Source organism: Kogia breviceps, chromosome 7 (assembly GCF_026419965.1).
Source record: "Kogia breviceps isolate mKogBre1 chromosome 7, mKogBre1 haplotype 1, whole genome shotgun sequence".
Lineage (NCBI taxonomy): Eukaryota > Metazoa > Chordata > Mammalia > Artiodactyla > Physeteridae > Kogia > Kogia breviceps.
The window spans coordinates 48,344,763-48,370,400 of NC_081316.1; the positions used below are offsets into that span (position 1 = coordinate 48,344,763).

The 25,638-nt window shown below is 37.8% G+C and overlaps 1 protein-coding gene across 5 annotated transcripts in view; it reads right to left on the reverse strand.

The window, feature by feature from the left end:
- Positions 1-387: 387 nt before the first annotated feature.
- C7H11orf54 (chromosome 7 C11orf54 homolog) overlaps positions 388-25,638 on the reverse strand; it is a 37,981-nt gene continuing 12,730 nt past the window's right edge. For 2 of the 5 annotated variants that reach the window (XR_010841375.1, XR_010841376.1), the window contains exons 2-10: positions 23,912-23,973; positions 13,981-14,079; positions 9,693-9,766; positions 9,408-9,509; positions 8,141-8,317; positions 6,535-6,684; positions 3,247-3,363; positions 1,763-1,986; positions 1,091-1,144 (exon numbers count right to left, since the gene is read on the reverse strand). Coding sequence is in view for 1 of the 5 variants with exons in the window: in XM_059067969.2 (XP_058923952.1) it covers positions 1,813-1,986; positions 3,247-3,363; positions 6,535-6,684; positions 8,141-8,317; positions 9,408-9,509; positions 9,693-9,766; positions 13,981-14,079; positions 23,912-23,966 (948 nt within the window). In the remaining 4 variants the exon portion in view is untranslated. Of the gene's footprint in view, positions 1,151-1,762; positions 1,987-3,246; positions 3,364-6,534; positions 6,685-8,140; positions 8,318-9,407; positions 9,510-9,692; positions 9,767-13,980; positions 14,080-16,288; positions 16,404-23,911; positions 23,974-25,638 lie in introns of those variants that run through there. The other 3 variants (XM_059067969.2, XR_010841374.1, XR_010841377.1) reach the window with 3 other exon arrangements.

Genomic DNA, 25,638 nt, shown 5'->3' on the forward strand with positions numbered 1-25,638 from the left:
GTGGGGAGTCCACCTTTTCTCAGTGTGGATGCCCACAACAAAATAACATCCTCCTTCACAGTCCATCTTCTGCTTTATTTTTCTTCATAGCACTAGTACCACCTGACATAATATGTATTTGCCTTCCCCTACTATATAAATGACTGAATGATAGATCCCAGCATCTAGTGAAGTATCTGTCATAATCATTCATTCAACAAATATTTGAGTGCCCACTTTGGCCAGGTTCTCTTAAAGGCAATAGTGCTATAGTGGTGATCAAAGCCCTTGCCATGGAGCTTACATTCCAGAGGGCAGGGTAGGCGTTCATTCAGTATGTATTTGTTAAATGAATGAATACTAATATTATTTTTGTCTGGAGGTAGGATATTAAAAAGAAACACAATATCATATGAATGTAAAATTTTTATTCATTTCTTTTGGTACAAACTAGTGTTTATTAAAAAATAATATTTAGGAATTTATACTCACAGGACATGTTATAGTTAACATCCAAAGACAAAAAATATTTCTTGACAATTTATTATATGCTTAGTACTAAAAAGCTCCTAAATCAGTGTTGGCATTACAAGATTAGAGAGTTGTTTTTGGCTCATGGTTATTATAGAAAAACACTGAGGAAAATTTCAGTCATTACAATTGGTAAAGGTATAATTTTATACTTCATGAAGGATAGTAGTCATATTTAGCAATAGCCTCATTTATAAATTAAAGTACACTCACTTCGAGGTTATATTTTGTTGCTGTTTCTTTTCACTTCTCTTCTTGCAAATAACCAACAAGGCACAAACTGCTTCCAACTGACAGTCCAAACAAAGGAGGAATCATGGCTAACCGTATGGTTGCTAATATTTGTTAAAGGCAAACTGCAAACTTCGGAGTATCAACATCACCAAAAGGAGTAAAGTTGCTCCCTCTGACCACTTATTCCATGGAAAAAGTGTACTTTGACTTCTAAAATGGAGTTTAAAAATTCAGTAGAAAGATTTAACAACTATCAACATTTCCAGCACTGATTTTTCTAATACCCAGAAACATCCACTTAGCAGTTGTAAGACTAACTTGAAAAACTGAATATACAAATGTAAATTATTGCCATTAGCTAGTAGGGATCATCACTTGATTCTTAATCCTGTTTATAGGGGCTTCCCTGGTGGCGCAGTGGTTGGGAGTCCGCCTGCTGATGCAGGGGACACCGGTTCGTGCCCCGGTCTGGGAAGATCCCACATGCCGCGGAGCGGCTGGGCTCGTGAGCCACGACTGTTGAGCCTGCACGTCCGGAGCCTGTGCTCCGCAATGGGAGAGGCCACAACAGTGAGAGGCCCGCGTACCAAAAAAAAAAATTGTGTTTATATTTAATTATAAACATAAGACTGATGTTTAGAATAAAAAGAATGAAGAACATCTCCATCATGTGTCTTTGTTCCCAATAATCCCTTTCAGATAGATCTGTGAAGTAATAGAGAGCACAGTGTCAACATACCTTTCATTTCAAAGGCCGAAAAAAATAGGGCTTATTAAGTAGTGAGATCATTTCTATTAGGCTTTTTTGTTTGTTTGGGTTTTTTTTTGGTTTTTTTGTGGTACGTGGGCCTCTCACTGTTGTGGCCTTTCCCGTTGCGGAGCGCAGGCTCCGGACGCGCAGGCCCAGTGGCCATGGCTCACGGGCCCAGCTGCTCCGCGGCATGTGGGATCCTCCCGGACCCGTGTCCCCTGCATCGGCAGGCGGACTCTCAACCACTGCGCCACCAGGGAAGCCCAGGCTTTATATTAGTATCAATTAATGAGTTAGTGAAACGAGTATCAGTTGATTTAATCTCGCCCAAATGAATGGGTCTCTGTTGGTTGATCAATGCGATAGAGAAGCTCTGCAGGTAAGAAGTATCCAAGATATTCCACTATATCTGGGGTGGTGTCATAATGGTAGTGTCCACCTTCTCCATGATGACTAAAACAATGAGTGTGCTCCAACCGCAAATCAAACCCCTAGGACAACAGAGAAGCTATCTGTTAGTATTCCAATTATTTTGCATAGAACTTGTTAAGGGGATGGGAGACCTTCTTAATTTATGTTACAATAATTTTTATTTATTTTTTGGTACGCAATACAGTCACATGATTCAAAATTCAGAGGGTGCAAAAGCATATATTCAGTAAAATGTATCTTTCCAACTCCTGCCCTCACTACTCCCTTTCCTAGAAGACAACCAAAGTAAGCTGCTTCTTCTATATCCTTCCAAAAGGATTTTTTAAAAAATTTATTACTTGCATGGTAGTACTCTGCACCTACTGTGCTGTATGTTGCTCTTCTTCATTTAACAATATAGCTTTCAGATCTTTGTATATCAGAACATAAAAGAGCCTCCTAATTCTTTTATATCTATGGTATTCTATTGTATGCGCATACCACTTTCCAAATGACATTAGATTATTTCCAGTTCTTCTGCTATTACAGCAATGCTGTCATGAATTACCCTTTTAACTAGTCATTTTATGCACATAAGCATATATTTAATGATAAATTCCTAGACATGTAATCACTGGATCAAAAGATATAAATAGGGCTTCCCTGGTGGCGCAGTGGTTGAGAATCTGCCTGCTAATGCAGGGGACAAGGGTTCGAGCCCTGGTCTGGGAAGATCCCACATGCCGCGGAGCAACTAAGCCCGTGAGCCACAATTACTGAGCCTGCGCATCTGGAGCTTGTGCTCCGTAACAAGAGAGGCCGCGATAGTGAGAGGCCCGCGCACCGCGATGAAGAGTGGCCCCCGCATGCCACAACTAGAGAAAGCCCTCGCAAAGAAACGAAGACCCAACACAGCAAAAATAAATAAATAAATAAATAATTTAAAAAAAAAAAAAAAAAAAAAAAAAAGATATAAATAGTATTTTGGTAGATATTTGCTTTGAATTAGTCTATATTATTTTTCTAGGGTAGAATATTAGAATATAATGAACAGTATATAGAACAGCAAATAAGATGATAGTATAACTGAATCCTGTCCTGATTCTACTATTTAATAATGTGACTTTGGGTGTTATTTAAAATGCCTGTGCCTTCAATTCTCCAAAGGTAAAATCTGCTCTGACTAAATCATAGGTGGTCAGATACTTGCTCCCTTACCTTTCAAGACAATTCTACAGACTACCCTAGTTCTTAAATAAGAACACAAAAAGTGCCTAATTCTAAAAGAATATTCTAAAAATCAAGCATTATTGCAATGTAAAAGACAGACATAGACTTACTGGGTCTCTGGAGATAAAAACTGGCAAACAAACCAAAGGAGCCTTCATCTCATAAAAACGTAACCATTTATTCACATCTTCATCAGAGTTCAATGGGCAGGAAGAAAATTCTTCTGGCTACAATAAAAGGACATTAAACAAGTAAACATCGAATATTATTGAGCTAAAAATTCATATACAATTTCATTGTTAAAACCTTTAAGCCTTCTTATACATTCTATTGCTATTTTTGGCACCAAGAGAAGTTATATACCCTAGTTTTCAAAAGGACCAGCAATCAATGTGTACACACTAAAAGATATGAATGAATAAATAAAGGAGTCTCTCAGTTTTCCTATGAGTATATCCTCATCCCAGTCTTAAATGTCATTATTGATACTGGTAAATGAAAAAAAAGGAAGGCATTGAAAGTGGGGTAGAAGCATCAAACAGAATAAAATACTTAGGAATAAACTTAAGGAGGCAAAAGACTTGTACGCTGAAAAGTACAAAGCATTGCTGAAACGAATGTTAAAAGACTCCAATAAGTGGAAAGACATCTTGTGTTCATGGATTGGATAACTTAATATTGTTAACATGTCAATACTATCAAAAGCAATCTAAAGATTCACTGCATTCCCTGTCAAAATCCCAATGACATTTTAGAAAAATCCACCCTAAAATTCATATGGAATCTCAAGGGACCCCAAACAGCCAAAACAATCTTGAAAAAGAAGAAGAAAGTTGGAGGTCTCACACTTATTGATATCAGGCTTGCTACAAAGCTATAGTAATCGAAATAGTGTGATACTAGCATAACGACAGGCATAAAGATCAATGGAATAGAATAGATCCCAGAAGTAAACCCTTGCATATATGGTCAAATGGTTTCTGACAAGGATGCCATGACCATTCAATGGAGAAAGGGCTGTCTTTTTAACAGATAGTGCTGGGAAAACTGGATATCCACATGTAAAAATATAAAGTTAGACCCTTACTTTATATCATATATAAAAATTAACTAAAAATGGATCAAACGCCTAAATATAAGAGCTAAAACTGTAAAGACTCTTAGAAGAAAACATAGGAGGGAAGTTTCATGACATTGGATTGACTTTTTGGATATGACATCAAAAGTACAGGTAATAAAAGGAAAAATAAACAGGTGGGACTACATCAAACTAAAAAGCTTCTGCACAGCAAAGGAAACAGTCAACAAAATGAAAAAGGCAGCCTATGGACTGAGAGAAAATATTTGCAAACCATATATCTGATAAGGGGTTAATATAAAAAATACATAAGGAATTCAATAGCAAGAAAAAAAAAGCCCAATTAAAAAATGATCAAAGGACTGAATTAGACATATTTCCAAAGAAGACATACAAATGGCCAACAGGTATATGAAAAAGCACTCAACATCACTATTCATCAGGTAAATGCAAATCAAACCCATGAGATATCACTTACTCTAGTGCAGACTGCTGTTCTCGAAAAGTCAAGAGATGAAAAGTGTTGGTGAGGATGTGGAGAAAAGAGAACACTTGTACACCGCTAGTGGGAATGTAAATCGGCATGACCATTACGGAGGTTCCTCAAAAAATTAAAAATAAAACCACCATATGATCCAGCAATTCTACTTCTGGGTATATATCCAAAGGAAATGAAATCACTACCTTGAAGAGATATATGCACTCCTATGTTCACTGTGGCATTATTCACGTTAGCCAAGATTGGGAAACAGCCTAAGTGTCCATCAACAGATGAATGGATAAAGAAATTGTTATCTGTCTATCTTTTTAGTTGTGATATGTATATGAAATATTATTCAGGCTTAAAAAAAGGAGGAAATCCTGCCATTTGTAACAATATAGATGAACTTGGAGGACATTATACAACAGTAAGTGAAATAAGCCAGTCACAGTCAAATATTGCATGATATCACTTATATGTGGAATCTAAAGAAGTCCAATTTAGAGAAACAGTATAATGGTGGTTGCCAGAGGATGAGGGGGTGGGGGAAATAGGGAAATGTTGATCAAAGGGTACAAACTTCCAGTTATAAGATGAATAAGTTCTAGAGAGCGAATGCACATCATGGTAACTATAGTTAATAATAAAGTATTGTTTACTTGAATTTTAAGAAATCCTATAATCCTTTGGTATTTACAAATAGATTTATCTATAATTTTGTTGTAAATTGGAAAAGTAAGTATTTTCACAAATGTTATGTCTTTCTATGGAGAATCAGCTGGCTTGCCATTTAAAATTATCAGGATAAAAAACATCAAAACAATACATTTTCTAATGGCTTCACTGTTAAAGGACATTAAGTTATGACAGTTTTACACTTCATTCATTTATTCGTTCTTTCACTCACCTACCAAAAATTATTTTAAAAGTCCTAGATGACCTAGTCTGTCTTCATATAGTATTCCGTCATTAATGTCTTATAAACTTATTATAGTTAGCCCATAATATAATAATTTTCATGAGTTCTTTCCATAAAACCACAACCATCTTAATAGCAAAGTCTATATAGGGATTCTAGCAATGAAAATAATCAGTTTCTAAGGCTTATACTCACATCTATCTCAATCTTTAATACAAACAAATTGAGAAGAAAGTTCTAATATATTAATATGAAAAAAGGACTCCAGCTGGACATTATCATACAAGTTGCTTTACAGTATTGTTTGTCATTTAAATTTGAAAGTAATATGATCACAGTAAAAGGATTTGTTCAGGGTGTCTCTAAAAGTTAAATTCTCAGGTCTTCCTTGGTGGTCCAGTGGGTAAGACTCTGTGCTCCCAGTGCAGGAAGCCCAAGTTCAATCCCTGGCCAGGGAACTAGATCCTGCATGCATGTTGCAACTAAGAGTTCGCATGGGCTTCCCTGGTGGCGCAGTGGTTGAGAGTCCGCCTGCCAATGCAGGGGACATGGGTTCGTGCCCCGGTCCAGGAATGGCCACTGAGGCTGTGCGTCCGGAGCCTGTGCTCCACAACAGGAGAGACCACAACAGTGAGAGGCCCGCATACCGCAAAAAAAAAAAAAAAAAAAAAAGAGTTCACATGCTGCAATTAAGTCCACTAAGAAGCCGGCATGCCGTAACTAAAGATCCTACATGATGCAACGAAGATCCCGCGTGCCACAACTAAGACCCAATGCAACCAAAAGTAAATAAATAAATAAATGTTTTTTAAAAAGGTTAAATTCTCAATGTATATTAAAAAAATCCTATGATCTTAAGCACGTGCGCATGCAAGCGCACACACCCACCCACACACCCACCCCCACACACAGGCCTTTACCATAATATGAGTCTTCACTTTTCCCTTCTGAATCACGAAAGTACCTCCCATTCCTACAGGCTTATCTCCATAATGTTTTTCAAGAGTCTGTCTCATACAAGTCACGAAGTTAAGTTTTCCAGTTCTTCTTTTGGCTTTCACCTCAATGACCTAGAGAGGACATAAATATATATACCATTGTTCTAAGCTGCAAAATATTATGTAAATAACTACCCAAGTGAAACACTATATAATTCAATGCCATCAAACAAATATTCACTTGTTTGCTTCGAGCACACAGATATGAGCAGAAGTGTCTCAATCCTCTAAGTCTTAATAATATATATAGTATTATAATATATATATATATGAATTATGTATCATTTACTCTAATAATGTCATATTTGTGCTTTCTTGGACTGAGAAAGAGAGTTACAGCTAAATTTTATAAATTTATAGCCAAATTCTACACTGAACTCTAGAGATTCTTATTATATGTCAAGGTGGTAAAAGACTGAGAATTTTTTGGTTTAAAGGGATTAACTTCTGATAACTGGAGGGAGGAGAGATGATTATGTTTTCTCATTTCCTTTAAAAATCTGGACTTCTGTTACCTCCACTTTATTAGGTATTTTTGCTTCACTATCTCATTTCCCAAAGTGGCTAAAGTAGTTATATCTACAAGATCTGGGAGTTCTCACAACAGCTAAAACTGAAATCTTAAAAAAAAAATAACAGCTTTATTGGGGATATAATTCACATACCATACAATCCACCTATTTAAAGTATACAATTCAATGGGTTTCAGTGTATATATAGAGTTGTGCGACCATCATTACAATTTTGGAACATGAAATCATCCATTTTTTTGTACTAACAGGAAGTAAATATGAAGTGAGGCATTAATTCTCCTCACCTCTTCTATAATTTTTTTGCTCCCATCATTTCTGTCTATCTCAATCAATGTCTGATCAGTCAGAAATGAGTAAGTTACGTATATACTAACTATATAGGTAGACATTATCTACTTCAGCTGCATGGTTCATCTATTTGACTAACTCACTCCCCACAGGAACATCCTATTACTTTTAGTTCCTTGGAAAAAAGGCTATTGCTTACTAAGTATTATTCTTTGTTTTTTTTCTTTTTTAAATTTTTGTTTGCATGTGCCTTTGTTGCTGTGTGCGGGCTTCCTCTAGTTGAGGAGAGCGGGGGCTACTCTTCGGTGCGGTGCTAGGCCTTCTCATTGCGATCGCTTCCTTGTTGCAGAGCGTGGGCTCTAGGTGTGCTGGCTTCAGTCATTGTGGCACATGGGCTTAATTGTTCCGTGACATGTAGGATCGTCCCAGACCAGGGCTCGAACCCATGTCCCCTGCATTGGCAGGTGGGTTCTTAACCACTGCGCCACCAGGGAAGCCCAAAGTGTTATTCTTAACCTTAGTTTTAAATGAGACTATCACTCTGCCTGTAGTACTTTCTGAATCTTTCATAACTGGTTATTTAAAGAGGTTTGGGACTTAGGTAGCTTTGGATTTTCTTAAGAAAACTACAGTAGTAGCAATAAGCATTCAAATTTTTAGCTATCTGAGAACTCTTGGAGAATACTGCATTTTTTAGAACAAATCACCTTTCCAGGTTGGCCTTCACTGGCAAAAAGATTAGCCAGTAATGCAAACCCAAAATCATGATATTTCTCACTGTATTTCTCAAGTAGGCACCCTCCATCTGCAGAGTTAACATGAGCAAAGTAACTTCCATTCACAGGAGGTTTGTGTTCACTTTCTGTTTGAACAACTGGCATAAACTGAAAAGAAAAGTAAATAAGGTAATTAGTCAAGCCTAGTATCTCTATGCAAAGAGAAGATCTTGAATAATGTAACAAAATATTTTGTCCTAGACTTTAAGACATTTTATTTCAAGATCTAATAATAAAACATGAAAAATAAAATATTTAATGTTAGATTCAAAATGTTAAAGATTTACAAATATCAAAAACCTGAAAAAAAATTTTAGAAAATGTTTACAGTATTATATTGTTTCTATAAGATTGTGACATTTGCATCAAAATAAATAAATTTATTTATTTATTTATTTATGCTGAGTGGCTTGCAGGATCTTAGTTCCCTGACCAGGGATTGAACCCGGGCCCTTGGCAGTGAAAGTGCCACGCCGCATCCTAACCACTGGACCGCCAGAGAAGTCCCTAAAATTTCTCACTGAAATTTTAAACTTTTTCTGTCTTGAACGCTAGGCAAATTAATGTTTCTGTAGAAGGACTTGTACGATTATTGACTAACAGTCACACCTGTAAGAGGCTGTGAGAGAATGTGCAGACTGAGCAGGTTATTCAATCTTCTGTTTGTGAGATGTGAAGAAACAGTGATGTTTTTATGTTGGAAATGTGTTAACATACATAGTGATAGATATTACCTTTTGTAAATAATAATCATACTACTGGGGTAGGTTCCCACAATTTGGTCTGAAAGAGGGAGTTGATTAGATCATTAAATATTTCATTCATCTTCTGATTGAAAGCTGCCCTTATACCAGCAAAGATCATAGAGAAGTTAGGAATCCTCTGATGTGTAAGGATTGAAATCTTTCACAGTCCAGAGTCCTCAGCAAATCACAGTAGGACCTTCGATGGACTCCTCTAATACTGAGTGTGTGCCATAAGAAAATCTAAATTAGAGATGAGTGCTCCATTTCAGTTGGACTAATTGGAGCATGTGCTATACTCCAAATCTGTATCAAACAGTAACAAATCTGTAGAGAGGTATGACATCAACCACTTACAATTCATTCAGAAGACAAGATTTCTGATAGGGCAGTAAAAGGGAAAAGGCAAACTAAGTGTCAAATCAATAAAATAAAATAATTATATATCTGCTGACCTCAGAATTGAATCCAAGAGTCTGAAATGGGCCTGCTCCTGCTCCAAGAACAAAAGCTCCAGGAAGCTGGATTTCTTTTGTGATTTTATTTAGATCATAAACCTATACAAGAGGAAACACATATTATTTAAATCTTACTTATACAAATTTCCAGGTTTACTTTTTATTACTATATCCATTAACATTTCCTTGTCACATTGGTCAATGGACCTTCTAATAATAAAAATAGGAATCAACCCAATTTTCATAATCTTCATGTGAATGTGAAAAGTAAAAGAAACTTACTTTTTTTTTATTTATAAGAGGCAATAAGTAAGGCACACCTCCTACTTCTGCAATTCTAGTTTTCCCACAGATACCTAAAAAAAATAAATAAAACAAGCCATCTTAAAAATAGGCAAACATCTAAACTTAAGTATAAAATGCCAGAAGACACTAATTTATTAAGAGTATATAACTTTGCAGTTCATAGTTTTACAAAGAGTAGGGGTTGGAAAATGTAAGTAGCTAGGATCCCTGTCCTATTCTAACTTCCTGTGTTTCTAATACTGTCATAACCAAGCATGACTTGATATAGTTAGTAGCATAAAGGCAATTGAAAGTTGATGATACACAACATTGTAAAGCAACTATACTCCAGTAAAAATTAATAATATAAAAAAAAGAAAGTTGATGATAGGGCAAGGGCTAGAACTGGAGCCAATGTTTGAATTGGATGAAGTTTCTAGAATTAGTATATAATGACTTATTCCTTTAAAAATCTTTCTTTTTGGGGAGGGAAGGTTTTAGCTAAAATTATATTTTAATTTAAAATATTTTGGTAAAATATTACTTCTTTTAAAAATCCATATTGAGAAGTCATCTTGTTAGAGTTGTTTGTTCCAAGGTTGTTTATAAAAATGACAAGTAATTTTAGGTAACTTCAGATGCTAGGAACTTTCTACTTACATTTTTAATTAAACGTCACAGGTACAGCTAGACACTGTTTGGGAAAAGGCACTTTATTATTATTATTTTTTTGTTAATGTAGAGTAGAAAATCATTACCTTTTATCTGAGAAAAAGTAGTCTTATAAATTTCACACTAACATCATTCCATAATAAATGTAGATATAATTGCTCAATTCAGCTATGCAGAGGACACATTTACAGAATTCTGTGAGGTTCCATTTATAATTAGGGATTTTGGAAATGTTTTCCATGGGATCGGCAGAAATTACTCATTTATAAGACTCATAAATGATAGTAACATTAAAGTTTACAGAAGCCATTAGAAGGACTATTTTAGTAGTCCAGGGAAAAGACAAGTAATGAGCTAAAAACAGATGAGGAAATTAAGAAAAAGAACAAAGAAGGAATAGGCAACTACGGTGAAGTAATGAATTGGAAGTATTGACCTATAGCTAAGAAAAAGGGAAAGCTAGGTGAGATATACAGATTTCAAAGTTGTTGTATCCAAGCAGAATTAAAACCACAGGAGTAGATGGAAAAGCCAGAGAGATTAGACAGAATAAGAGGATGAGGAAAGAATTCTGGAAAGATCAAAATTTAAGAGCCTGCCAGAAAGATAAAGGAGCCAGTAAAAATGAGGAAGACAGATCTTGAGGAAGGAAAGGCACCAAGGAAGATGAGGCAAAGAACCAAGGAGAGAGGAGAACCAAGAGGAGAAATAATATTAGGCAGCAGTGGCCAACCAGTATGAAATGTGTAGAGAGACTGTAAGCAGATAGGGTAGGAGTCCCTGGAGAAAGAGAACCAGGAATGGTTTTCCTGACATAAGAGAACTCATTTTGGCCTAAGCCATTTTGTGATCTAAGCCTGGCCACAATGCTTGCCCTTGAACAGGTCTCAGCAGTTAATGCTATTAAGGGAACAAAGGAATGCAGGAACAGAAAAAAGGTAGTGAAACAATAGTGCAGTGATAAAGCAGAGTCCTACTTCCTCCTCAAGGAATATAGATGATAATAATAAATCTTGGAGTTCTGCAGGAACTAAGGTCCCCACCCAGGTGGAGGATGGAATGATGATGTTGACCCTCCAGACTTCAATCAACTAAAGCTTGGACTCTTTGCCCCAATTCTATGCTGAATTCTCCTCTGCTCAAGCCCCGTCATGAATATGCATGTACTCTTAGCTTAAAACTTCCCAGTTTTGCTGTTGGGCAGACACTGCCTTGGGAAAGATCCCCCAGTGTTCTCCTTACTTGCTGCAAGTGACAATAAATCCTTCCTTTTCTAGTGCTTTGGTTGTGTCTATTGGCACGACACCCACCAAGAGGTGAACCTGGTTTTTGGGTAAAAAGATGAAATAATACTTGTAAACACACCAAGATCACTAGTGACAAGACCAGTTCATGTAGAAAGTACCTAAATATGTTTATGAAAGATCATATATATAACATACATACATATCTGGCTTCCTTAGTATGTAATTTAAAGACAAATTATTGACAAGAACCTAGAAAACTCTTTTTCAAACCAACCCTTTGGGTGATAAAATTAACTATTTTTCCTTGTACTCTTCTGTGTTTTCTGGGTTTTATTTTAATTATTTAATCAATTATTTATTTTGGGGTAAAATATATTACCCTTATAAATGGAAGAAACAGAGCTATAAAAAAGTATTATGATAGGGACTTCCCTGGAAGTCCAGTGGTTAAGACTTTGCCTTCCAATGCAGGGGGGTGCGAGTTCATTCCCAGGTGGGGGAGCTAAGAGCCCACATGCCTCCGGGCCAAAAACCAAAACATAAAACAAATAAAAAACGTATTATGATAAATGCTTTTAAGGTGTGAAAAGAAATTGCTATCTGGTACATAAAACTTCTAGAATTTATAGGTCTCCTTAAAATCAAAGACTGTTTGAACTAGAAGGACCCAAAAAGAACATTTAACCCAAATCCCACTCCTCCCCACCCCCATTTTAATGTATCTGAAGCCCAGATACATTAATTGGCTTACTCAGGGTAATGAAACCTTAAGTGGCAGAGAAAGAACTAGAGTCCAGGATTTCTACTTAAAACTGCGTTTTAACAAAGATGTCAATTACATAATAAAAGAGTGAGTAAGTGTGACTGTTTCTCTCCAAATTCCTCATCACAGTAGGGTATAATGAGAGAATGTTGGACTTTGGAAGCAGACAGATCTGGATTTGAATCCTGATTATGATTCGCACTGAGATTACTTAGCCTCTCTTCAGCTTCAGTTTTCTCATCTATAAACTGGGGCTAGTACTTACCTTGCAGTGTTATAAAAATTAAGACATCAAATATAGATATCCATCATACTGTCTGACAAATTATATTTACTTAATATTGAAACTGAATGGTACAGATGAACCGGTTTGCAGGGCAGAAATAGAGACACAGAGGTAGAGCACAAATGTATGGACACCAAGGTGGGGAAATGGCGGGGTGGTGGTGGTGGTGGTGTGATGAACTGGGAGATTGGGATTGACATATATACACTAATATGTATTAAATGGATAACTAACCTGCTGTATAAAAAAATAAAATTCAAAAAGAAAACAAACAAACAAAAAAGAAACCCAGCAGGACCCTGTGGGGCTCCTGGGCACAAAAGTCTTTTTGTGTCCCCTGTTTGAATGAAATAGGCTTCATTCAGCTTCTGTGACCTTCCCTGAGTTCCAAAGGGCAGGTTCCAACAGTTGCTAATCAGGGAAGGGAGGGGACGAAGAGACAAGGGAGGAGCAGTCAAGAAACAATAGTGTTGCCTTGGGGCAGGGTCCTGGTTCCTCCTCAGGGGATATACATAACTATATCTTTGAGCTCTTCTGCAGAACTAAAATCCCCACCACAAGGAAGATGTTAACTACTTGATGAAACATTCTTCATTCCAGAGAGAAGGTTACAGTTCAATAACCTAGAGAACCATAGATCACGGGACCACCTGAGATGATCCTTAGATTGAAGGAATGCAGGCCTTGCAAGCACTCTGATCCTTATGAGAAGCCCCTCCCCTTGACTGTAAGACTCCCCACAACTCCCCCCACTGAGTTTGGGACACACAGTTTTGAGGGCATTAGGCCTCTGGGGCCCCCTTTGCCTGGCAAAGCAATAAAAGTATTCTTTTCTACTTCACCCAAAACCTCTCATCTCTGAGATTCAATTCAGCAGTCCTGCACAGAGGCTGAGTTTCAGCATCAATATTAATTTCCCTTCTCACTTTAAACATTGGCTGGATAATCACTTGACAAATTTGTTGAAGGGATATTAGTATTTAATAGATGATTCAAATAAATACAAGGCTTTTAAGATCCCTTCTGGTCTTGAATGAATGAATGAATGAATAATAAATAAATAAATAAATAAATAAAAATTACAGTAAGTTTCCATAACAGTCACTTGAATGATTAAAAACAAAACTCTCATGTGATATTCAGGATTCTAGCCTATTGAATATCTATTATATAACCTGTGAAAGTTACAAAAGTACATAAAACACCATATTTTTCTACAAGGGTATAAAATGAAATTTGACCAATATTAGAAAACACAGAAATTAAGCACAATTTAATATAAAAGTTGGGGCAATATCCTTTGGAAATATTGCTTACCTTTTACGGGAAAGGTAAATGGCTCCTTGGTCAAATTAGGGCAATCAACTACAGAGACCTGGACATCAGCAAAGTTATCCATTAGCCCCTTCTGCAGAACTAATAAGGACAAGGAAAAGGGTTAAACATTAGGTAGAAATTTGCCATCACATATCAAGTCTTCCCTCAACTGTTTTGTGTGTCATACTTCCAACCTAAACTTGTGTAATTTATTATTTTTTTATTTTTAATTTTTGGATGCGCCACATGGCATGTGGAATCTTAGTTCCCTGACCAGGGATTGAACCCGTGCCCCCTGCAGTGGAAGCGTGGAGTCTTAACTGCTGGACCGCCAGGGAAGTCCCTAAACTTGTGTAACTTAAAAGGAGGGGGATAAGGGACTTCCCTGGCGGTCCAGCAGTTAAGACTCAGCACTTCTACTGCAGGGGGTGCTCCCCACATGCTGTGCAGCGCAGCCAAACAAACAAAAGGAGGGGGAAATGGTCTTATTAATGAATATAATCAGAAACTGGACACATAATTAATTACAAGATACATATATTAAGGTACATAAATACTTCCATAAATAACACTGTAAACTGTAGTGATTAGAAACCACTGAAGATAAACAACGCACTCAGTTGAGGACTACGTTTCTTTTAGGGAGAGGATCCAAGTATTGAAATGTAAATATTTAAACTGCTAGAAAGTAAGCAATTACATGCAACACCTTCATTAATGCTTACAGAAAAATTGTTGAGCAAAAGAAGACATGAAAGTATGTGTTATATGACTCATATGTATTTCAAAGACAGGCAGCTAATCTAAGGTTCTAACAGGTCAGAACAGTGGTCACCTCTTGGGGTAGGGATATTGACTGAGAAAGTGCAAGGAGTCTTCTGGGATGCTGGAAATATTTAATATCTTAATCTGGGTGTGTTATGGGTGTAAACATGTTAAAATTCATCAAGCTATACACTTAAGATCAGTGTACTTGGGCTTCCCTGGTGGCACAGTGGTTAAGAATCCACCTGCCAAATGCAGGGGACATGGGTTCGAGCCCTGGTCTGGGAAGATCCCACATGTCTCAGAGTAACTGAGCCCATGTGCCACAACTACTGAAGCCCGCGCGCCTCGAGCCCATGCTCCGCAACAAGAGAAGCCACAGCAATGAGAAGCCCGTGCACTGCAATGAAGAGTAGCTCCCGCTCGCCTCAAGCCCTCATGCAGCAATGAAGATCCAACGCAGCCAAAAAAATTTTTTTAAATAAATAAATTTTAAAAAGATTAGTGTACTTTACTGTAGATATGTCATAACTCAATCAAAAAGGTAAAAAGGCAAACAGATGTCTCAAAGTTACAAATCTAGGAGCAATGTACTTTTAAGGATGAAAAGTTCTTATACAAAACTTCTCTAAGGGGACTTCCCTGGGCTGTCCAGCGGTTAGGACTCTGCACTCCCACTGCAGGGGGCACAGGTTCGATCCCTGGTTGGGGAACTAAGATCCCACGTGCCACTCGGTGCAGCCAAAAAAACCTTCTCTGACAATAGTGTCAGCCATTAGTTTTAAGTCTTGTAGAATCAGACTTTCTAAAAACACAAAGTCATCCTAAATTTAGCCCTAAATATCCTAAATAGATATTCCATACCAGATCTTTTATGTACATGAGAACAGAAACCAAATTGACTGCAAAATCCCCCTATCTAGACTAATGACTGCATATTTATGAATATATAAAGATTCAATTTATGGAAATGTAGTAAAATCTATTTTTTACCCATCACAAAGGGACCAAGTTCTGGCTATAAGATTTTCTGTAAAAACTGAAAACAAATTTTAAGCCTAAAAACTTAGATTTCATCTCTGTTTTGTATAGAATATACCTTGTACAGATAGAAAGAAAACAGAAACATAAAGACACAAGAGAAGATAGGTTGTAGGAAGTCACTCATCTGATTCCTAGCTGTCCTGTTATATCAGGAAAGACAGAAAGACTGACAGAAAAGAAATACAAAGAATATTAGTAATCCAGTTTGTTTACTAACTCCCCTTCAACTTAGGAAAAATATGAAGGTTTTAAGAGGAGAGCTACAACCAAGCAAAACGTGAATATACCTCTTTTTTTTTTTTTTTTTTTCAGTGGAGGAGAAAGAAAGTGGCCTTATTTCTTTGCCAGGCAAAGAGGGAACATAGGCTAGTGCCTCAAGAACTGTGCCCCCTTCACTGGGGAATAGGGTGAATATACTTCTTGACTTCAACCTTATCAGGAGGACAGAAGAACTACCAGGACAGATACACTTTGAGATAAGTGTAGGTTTTACACTTACCCTCAGAATAGAATCCAAAGGCTGTCAGACAAATGCTAGCATTCTGACAGGCTATACAGTTTTGGATTAGTAGTATTCCTGGCTTCATTTTATATTCTTATTTTTATTTTCTTTTTCTTATCTATATCCCCTCCTTCAAATTAATCTTGTGAAGCTGCCTTAAGTTCTTGTTCAAATAAGATGAAATACCTAAAAAACATACACAGACAGAGAAATCTAAGCAAGTTCACTGGCAGTCTGTCATATCAGGAGAGGGGGTAAAAAGTAGTAGATTGGGAACATGATTAATACACCACAGTAGATTATGTATTTCAAGAATATTACAACTGGTAAAAAGTTAACAAAGCAGGGGTGGAGTCAAGATGGCGTACTAGGAGGACATGGACATGGAATTCGTGTCTCCTCACAACTAGGGCACCTATCAGGCACCGGTGGGGGACCACAGACACCTAAGGGGACGGGAGGAACCCCCAGTAACTGGGTAGGGCATGGGCCTTGGGGGGAGTGAAGGGGGAGAAGTGGAGATGGGATGGGACTGGAGCCCCTGAGGGGCAGCTGGGGGAGGGGAAGGGATCCCACACACAAAGAGGGAAATCAGGGAACCACTGGGAGGGCAGAGGATCAAAAGGGAGCATGGCCAGGTTTCCCCTGCCCACTTGGACCCCTAGGAAACTGTTGAGATCCTGGGCCTGATCCTCTGCCCACCTAGGCCCCCTCCTGCCGTGTGGGTCCTGAGGGAGTGGGAGGGAGGGAAGGGGGAGCAAAAGTAAAGCCTGGACCTATGGGACCGGCACCCCTGAGGGGTGGCCAGGGGAGGGAAGGTGTTACTACACCCAGCGGGACCCAGCCATGGTTAAGAGTCCAGCAGTGATGGGGGAGACCCTGGGGGAGACTGTGGGGGAGGGGCACAAACAAATGGGGCCAGTGCTTTCCCTGTCCTCTTAGGCACCAGGGAGCCTGTTGGGCTCCAGGGCCTAATCCTCTGCCCTTGGAGCCTCTCTCCTGCCATGCAGAGCCCAAGCCCCACCACTACACCCCCACCCAGGGCCCAACCTCTACACTCGCAGACCCCCTCTGAGACCCCTTCCAATGTGCTGGGCCTAAACCCCACCCACACACCCTCACTCAGGGCCCTGACTCCAAACTCCATAACTCCACACTCAGAGGCCCTCCTTTCCACATGCTGCCTGTCCCCTTCTGCGCAGGTCCTAAGCAGAGGCCCTGCCCCACGCTCAAACATCACCCTGCCTAGGCCACGCCCCATGCTCAAATGTCACACCCCCACCCGACTAGGTCCCACCCCACCCAAAACCCCACCTCTAAGCTCCACTCCCTGCCTAAACTCTACCCCTATCGCCAATACTTTTTGTTTTTTCTTTTCTTTTTTCCTCTTTTAGATTGGGGCTCTGTTTTACCTTGTAGATTCATTGTCGTTGATTCTTTTATATTTTTATTTTTTCCTAATCTTTTATTTTTCTAATTTTATTTTATTCTTTATACTTTGTTAGTAATCTCTCCTTTTGGCTTGTTACCCCACACCTTTATTTTTTTTCTTTTTTCTGTTGTTTTATTTTACCTTGTTGCAGTTGTTTCAATTATAATTTTATTTTTCTAACATATTTTTTATCTTTCTAATTTTATTTTATTTTTTATTCTTTCATATTGTACTGCTCCATTTTTTTCTTTCTTTCTTCCGTTTTTTTTTTTTTTTTTTTTTTTTTACTGCGCCATGAAGCTTGCAGGATCTTGGTTTCCAGGCTGGAGGTCGGGCCCAAACACCTGTGGTGGGAGCTCTGAGTCCAACCAGTGGAGTAACACAGAACCTCAGACCCCACGGAATATCAATCAGAGTGACACCTCCAGGAAATCTTCATATCAGCATCAAGACCCAGCTCTATCCAACTGCCTGCAAACTCCAGTGCTGGACGTCTCAGGCCAAACAACCATTAAGACAGGAATATAGCACCACCCATCAAAAACCAAAAAAGACAAAAAAATTTGTTACAGACGAAGGTAAAAACCATCAAGACCAAATAAATGAAGACGAAATAGGCAAGCTACCTGAAAAAGAATTCAGAGTAATGATAGTAAAGATGATCCAAAATCTCAGAAACAGAATGGAGAAAATACAAGAAACATTCCACAAGAATCTAGAAGAACTAAAGAGCAAACAAACAGTGATGAACAACACAATAACTGAAATTTAAAATACTCTAGAAGGAATCAATAGCAGAATAACTGAGGTAGAAGAACATATAAGTGAGCTGGAAGATAAAATGGTGGAAATAATTACCAGGGAGCAGAATAAAGAAAAATGAATGAAAAGAATTGAGGACAGTCTCAGAGACCTCTGGGGCAACATTAAATGCACCAACATTCTAATTATAGGGGTTCCAGAAGAAGAAGAGAAAAAGAAAGGGTCTGAGAAAATATTTGAAGAAATTCGCATCAAAAATTTCCCTAACATGGGAAAGGAAACAGTGAATCAAGTCCAGGAAGAACGGAGGGTACCATACAGGTAAACCCAAAGAGAAGCACGCCAAGACACATATTAATCAAACTATCAAAAATTAAATACAAAGAAAAAATATTGAAAGCAGCAAGGGAAAAGCAACAGATAACATACACGGGAATCCCCATAAGGTTAACAGCTGATTTTTCAGCAGAAACTGCAAGCCAGCAGGGAGTGGGACATATTTAAAGTGATGAAAGGGAAAAACTACAACCAAGATTACTCTACCCACAAAGGATCTCATTCAGATTCGACAGAGAAATTAAAACCTTTACAGATGAGCAAAAGTTAAGAGAATTCAGCACCACCAAAGCAGCTTTACAACAAATGCTAAAGGAACTTCTCTAGGCAGGAAACACAAGAGAAGAAGACCTACAAAAACAAACACAAAACAATTCAGAAAATGGTAATAGGAACATACATATTGATAATTACCTTAAATTTAAATTGATTAAATGCTCCAACCAAAAGACATAGACTGGCTAAATGGATACAAATACAAGACCTGTACATATGCTGTCTACAAGAGACCTACTTCAGACATAGCGACACATAGACTGAAAGTGAGGGGATGGAAAAAGATACTCCATGCAAATGGAAATCAAAAGAAAGCTGGAGTAGCAGTTCTCATATCAGACAAAATAGACTTTAAAACAAAGACTATTACAAGAGACAAAGAAGGACACTACATAATGAGCAAGGGGTCAATCCAACAAGAAGATATAACAATTGTAAATATTTATGCACCCAACATAGGAACACCTCAATACATAAGGCAAATACTAACAGCCATAAAAGGGGAAATCGACAGTAACACAATCATAATAGGGAACTTTAACACCCCACTTTCACCAATGGATAGATAATCCAAAATGAAAATAAATAAGGAAACACAAGCTTTAAATGACACATTAAACAAGATGGACTTAACTGATATTTATAGGACATTCCATCCCAAAACAATAGAATACACTTTCATCTCAAGTGCCCATGGAACATTCTCCAGGATACACCATATCTTGGGTCACAAATCAAGCGTTGGTAAATTTAAGAAAATTGAAATCATATTAAGTATCTCTTCTGACCACAATGCTATGAGACTAGATATCAATTACAGGAAAAAAACTGTAAAAAATACAAACAAATGGAGGCTAAACAATACACTACCAAATAACCAAGAGATCACTGAAGAAATCAAAGAGGAAATAAAAAACTACCTGGAAACAAATGACAAAACACAATGATCCAAAACCTATGTGATGCAGCAAAAACAGTTCTAAGAGGGAAGTTTATAGGAATACAATCCTACCTCAGGAAACAAGAAAAATCTCAAATAAACAACCTAACCTTACACCTAAAGCAACGGAGAAAGAACAAAAAACACCCTAAGTTAGCAGAAGGAAAGAAATTATAAAGATCAGATCAGAAACAAATGAAAAAGAAATGAAGGAAATAATAACAAAGATCAATAAAACTAAAAGCTTGTTCTTTGACAAGATAAATAAAATTGACTCATCAAGAAAAAAAAGGGAGAAGACTCAAATCAACAGAATTAGAAATGAAAAAGGAGAAGTAACAACTGACACTGCAGAAATACAAAGGATCATAAGAGATTACTACAAGCAACTATATGCCAATAAAATGGACAACCTGGAAGAAATGGAAAAATTCTTAGAAGAGCACAACCTTCCGAATATGAACCAGGAAGAAACAGAAAATATAAACAGATCAATCACAAGCATTGAAATTGAAACTGTGATTAAAAATCTTCCAACAAACAAAAGCCCAGGACCAGATGGCTTCACAGGCGAATTCTATCAAACAGTTAGAGAAGAGCTAACACCTATCCTTCTCAAACTCTTCCAAAATATAGCAGAGGGAGGAACACTCCCAAACTCATTCTACAAGCCCACCATCATCCTGATACAAAAACCAAAGAAAGATGTCACAGCTAAAGAAATTACAGGCCAATATCTCTGATGAACATAGATGCAAGAATCCTCAACAACATACTAGCAAACAGAATCCAACAGCACATTAAAAGGATCATACACCATGATCAAGTGGGGTTTATCCCAGAAATGCAAGGACTCTTCAATATACACAAATCAATCAATGTGATACATCATACTAACAAATTAAAGGATAATAACCACATGATCATCTCAATATATGCAGAAAAAGCTTCTGACAAAATTCAACACCCATTTATGCTAAAAACTCTCCAGAAAGTAGGCATAGAAGGAACCTACCTCAACATAATAAAGGCCATATATGACAAACCCACAGCCAACATCGTTCTCAATGGTGAAACCATGGTTTCAGGAAACTGAAACCATTTCCTCTGAGATCAGGAACAAGACAAGTTTGCCCACTCACCAATATTATTCAACATAGTTTTGGAAGTTTTAGCCACAGCAATCAGAGAAGAAAAGAAATAAAAGGAATCTAAATCACAAAAGAAGAAGTAAAACTGTCACTGTTTGCAGATGACATGATACTATACATAGAGAATCCTAAAGATGCTACCAGAAAACTACTAGAGCTAATCAATGAATCTGGTAAAGTAGCAGGATAGAAAATTAATGCACAGAAATCTCTTTCATTCCCATACACTACTGATGAAAACCCTGAAAGAGAAATTAAGAAAACACTCCCATTCACCACTGCAACAGAAAGAATAAAATATCTAGGAATAAACCTACCTAAGGAGACAAAAGACCTGTATGCAGAAAATTATAAGACACTGATGGAAGAAATTAAAGATGATACAAATAGGGCTTCCCTGGTGGCGCAGTGGTTGAGAATCCGCCTGCGGATGCAGGGGACACGGGTTCGTGCCCCAGTCTGGGAAGACCCCACATACCGCGGAGCGGCTGGGCCCGTGAGCCATGGCCGCTGAGCCTGCGCGTCCGGAGCCTGTGCTCCGCAAAGGGAGAGGCCACAGCAGTGAGAGGCCCGTGTACCACCACCAAAAAAAAAAAAAGAAAGATGATACAAATAGATGGAGAGATATACCATGTTCTTGGATTGGAAGAATCAACTGTGAAAATGACTTGTGAAAATGACTCTACTACCCAAAGCAATATACAGATTTAATGCAATCCCTATCAAACTACCACTGGCATTTTTCACAGAACTAGAACAAAAAATTTCACAATTTGTATGGAGACACAAAAGACCCCGAATAGCCAAAGCAATCTTGAGAAAGAAAAACAGAGCTGGCGGAATCATGCTCCTTGACTTCAGACTATACTACAAAGATACAGTAATCAAGACAATATGATACTGAGAGAAAAACAGAAATATAGATCAATGGAACTGGATAGAAAGCCCAGCGATAAACCAATGCATATATGGTCACCTTATCTTTGATAAAGGAGGCAAGAATATACAATGGAGAAAAGACAGTCTCTTCAATAAGTGGTGCTGGGAAAACTGGACAGCTACATGTAAAAGAATGAAATTAGAACACTCCCTAACACCATACACAAAAATAAATTCAAAATGGATTAGAGACCTAAATGTAAGGCCAGACAGCATAAAACTCTTAGAGGAAAACATAGGCAGAACACTGTATGACACAAATTACAGCAAGATCCCTTTTGACTCACCTCCTAAAGAAATGGAAATAAAAACAAAAATAAACAAATGGGATCTAATGAAAGTTATAAGCTTTTGCAAAGCAAAAGAAACAATAAAAAAAGAAGAAAAGACTACAGTCAGAATCGGAGAAAGTATTTGCAAACGAAGTAATTGACAAAAGATTAATCTCCAAAATATACAAGCAGCTCATGCAGCTTAATATCAAAAAAAAAAAAACAACCCAATCCAAAAATGGGCAAAAGACCTAAACAGACATTTCTCCAAAGAAGTTATACAGATTGCCAACAAACACATGAAAGGATGTTCAACATCACTAATCATTAGAGAAATGCAAATCAAAACTACAATGAGGTATCACCTCACACCAGTCAGAATGGCCATCATCAAAAAATCTACAAACAATAAATGCTGGAGAGGGTGTGGAGAAAAGGAAACCCTCTTGCACTAGTGGTGGGAATGTAAATTGATACAGCCACTATGGAGAACAGTATGGAGGTTCCTTAAAAAACTAAAAATAGAACTACCATATGACCCAGCAATCCCACTACTGGGCATATACCGTGACAAAACTATAATTCAAAAAGAGTCATGTACCACAATGTTCACTGCAGCACTATTTACAATAGCCAGGACATGGAGGCAACCTAAGTGTCCATCGACAGATGAAAGGATAAAGAAGATGTGGCACATATATATACAATGGAATATTACTCAGCCATAAAAAGAAACGAAATGAGTATTTGTAGTGAGGTGGATGTACCTAGAGACTGTCATACAGAGTGAGGTAAATCAGAAAGAGAAAAACAAATACCATATGCTAACACATATATATGGAATCTAAAAAAAAAAAAGATGGTTCTGAAGAGCCTAGGGGCAGGACAGGAATAAAGATGCAGATGTAGAGAATAGACTTGAGGACACGGGGAGGGGGAAGGGTAAGCTGGGATGAAGTAAAACAGCAGGATTGAGATATATACACTACCAGATGTAAAATAGACAGCTAGTGGGAAGCAGCTGCATGGCACAGGGAGATTAGCTTGGTGCTTTGCGAGCACCTAGAGGGGTGGGATATGGAGGGTGGGAGGGAGATGCAAGAGGGAGGGGATATGGGAATATTGGTTTGCATATAGCTGATTCAGTTGGTATACAGCAGAAACTAACACAACACTGTAAAGCAATTATACTCCAATGAAGATGTTAAAAAAAAGTTAATAAAGCAATCTTGTACAACTCTTTGGGCACCACACATATTTAAATTGTGGATTACCATATTCATTTTCATTCTGTAAAGTTCGTATCTCATCAAGAATCTTTAAATCGTGAATTTAGATTTTTTTTGAGGGGCGGAGTTTTGGACTCTCTCAAGAAAAACAGTACAGAACAAATACAGAAAAGGAAAATTAGTTCTGTATCGAAAGTACTATTGTATAAACCTGATGTTAGAATGTTTTTATTTTTAAATTTTTTTCCTTAGGATAATTTTTAAAAGTCAGTATTGCATTTACCTCCAACAAGCTCCTCTAGACTTGGCACATGAAAAGAATATTCAGCACAAGACATCTTCTTTCTGAAACAGGAAGGGGGCAGGACACAACCTTTAAAAGAATGACATAGCTGTTGGGGGACACAAAAACTGGTTAGAACCAACTAGGTCCAAGATGGCAGACTTCCAGTAAAACTTGAGCCTCATTATATACTCATTGTAATTCATTAGCATCTAAATGACCCACCCACAGGTGCCATGACCATAAAAGGCCAAAAGTGGGCAGTGGCCCAATTCCTGGAATTCTCCGCCCCTTCCCCCAATAGCTTGAATAATCCTCCCACTTGTTAGCCTATGAAATTACCCAGTCCATAAAAACTAACTACCCCATATTTTGGGGCCTCTCACCTTCTGAGGTGTTCCACACTCTGTGGAGTATGTTTCTCCCAAGGCCATCTCACCTTTTGAGATGGACCGCATTCTGTCTATGGAGTGTGTCTCTCTAAAAAAATCCACTTCTTACCTATCAGTTTGTGTCTCACTGAATTCTTTCTGTGATGAGACATAAAGAACCTGAGCTTCGTTAAGTCCTGAGTGTGTGATCTCAATTAAAGGACAGTGTGTTCAAGTCCCAATCTGAGTTTTGGCTGGGGTCAAGTCTCAGCCCATGCGCTCAAGTCCCAATCTGAGTTTTGAGGTTTCACGAGGATGTACAAAATAAAGCAATTGAAGGCTAATTATTGCAGTGCACCAAGCATGAACAACTGCTGCTCTGGAAATGAAAGAGTTCAGTTATATAAAGAGGGCAAAAGGGCATTTAGGTGTCTGTCCTCACAGAAAGGCAACCATAACTTCTTGTTATTTAATATTCCAAGTGAGAAATGTCCAAGTAACGTCTTTTAATACTAATACCTTAAATAGCTGACATTTAAAATAGACAAGAGGAATACCAAACCAAGAGGGCACATGATTCATTTTCTTCAGTCATGTTATCTGCAGCTTTTTTTTTTTTTTTTTTTTTTTTTCAGTATGCAGGCCTCTCGCTTTGCAGTGCACAGGCTCCGGACGCGCAGGCTCAGCGGCCATGGCTCATGGACCTAGCCGCTCCAAGGCATGTGGGATCTTCCCAGACCGGGACACGAACCCGTGTCCCCTGCACTGGCAGGTGGACTCTCAACCACAGCGCCACCAGGGAAGCCTAACATGCAGCTTTCTAACGGTTGATTTAAGGAATATAGATCCTGAAGCAAAGGTAGTTATTAAGGTTTATGAATAAGTGTTTAAATGGTTGTAGATAACAGTACAGGATTCTCAGGTAATTCTATAATAGATCATTTACTTGTGTTTTCTATTCTATATTTGACATTTAGGCTAAAAGTTAAACAAGTTTCCTAGACTATCCCTTTTACAAGAGAAAATTTAAATTACTAAGAGAAATGGAAACTTCTACAAATTATTAGCTTTTGAAATTCAAATTATTTCATTTACAAATAAACATATTTTCTTGGTAAACAGCTTCAATGTTCAATTATTCTGATAACCTAACCAATTATAATTTGATTTTTAAAAAATATATGCTAAATTTATTTTACAATAAGTAGACATATATGCACAGAGATTAGTATCTTACCTCAAGTGTACAGGTGATGAGCTGTGCAAGCAGAGAGTTAAATAAAATGCAGGCAAAAAAACCCAACCAAACGAAAGTAATATGAGGTGGGTGGGGAATCCCACTAGAGGCCAATCACA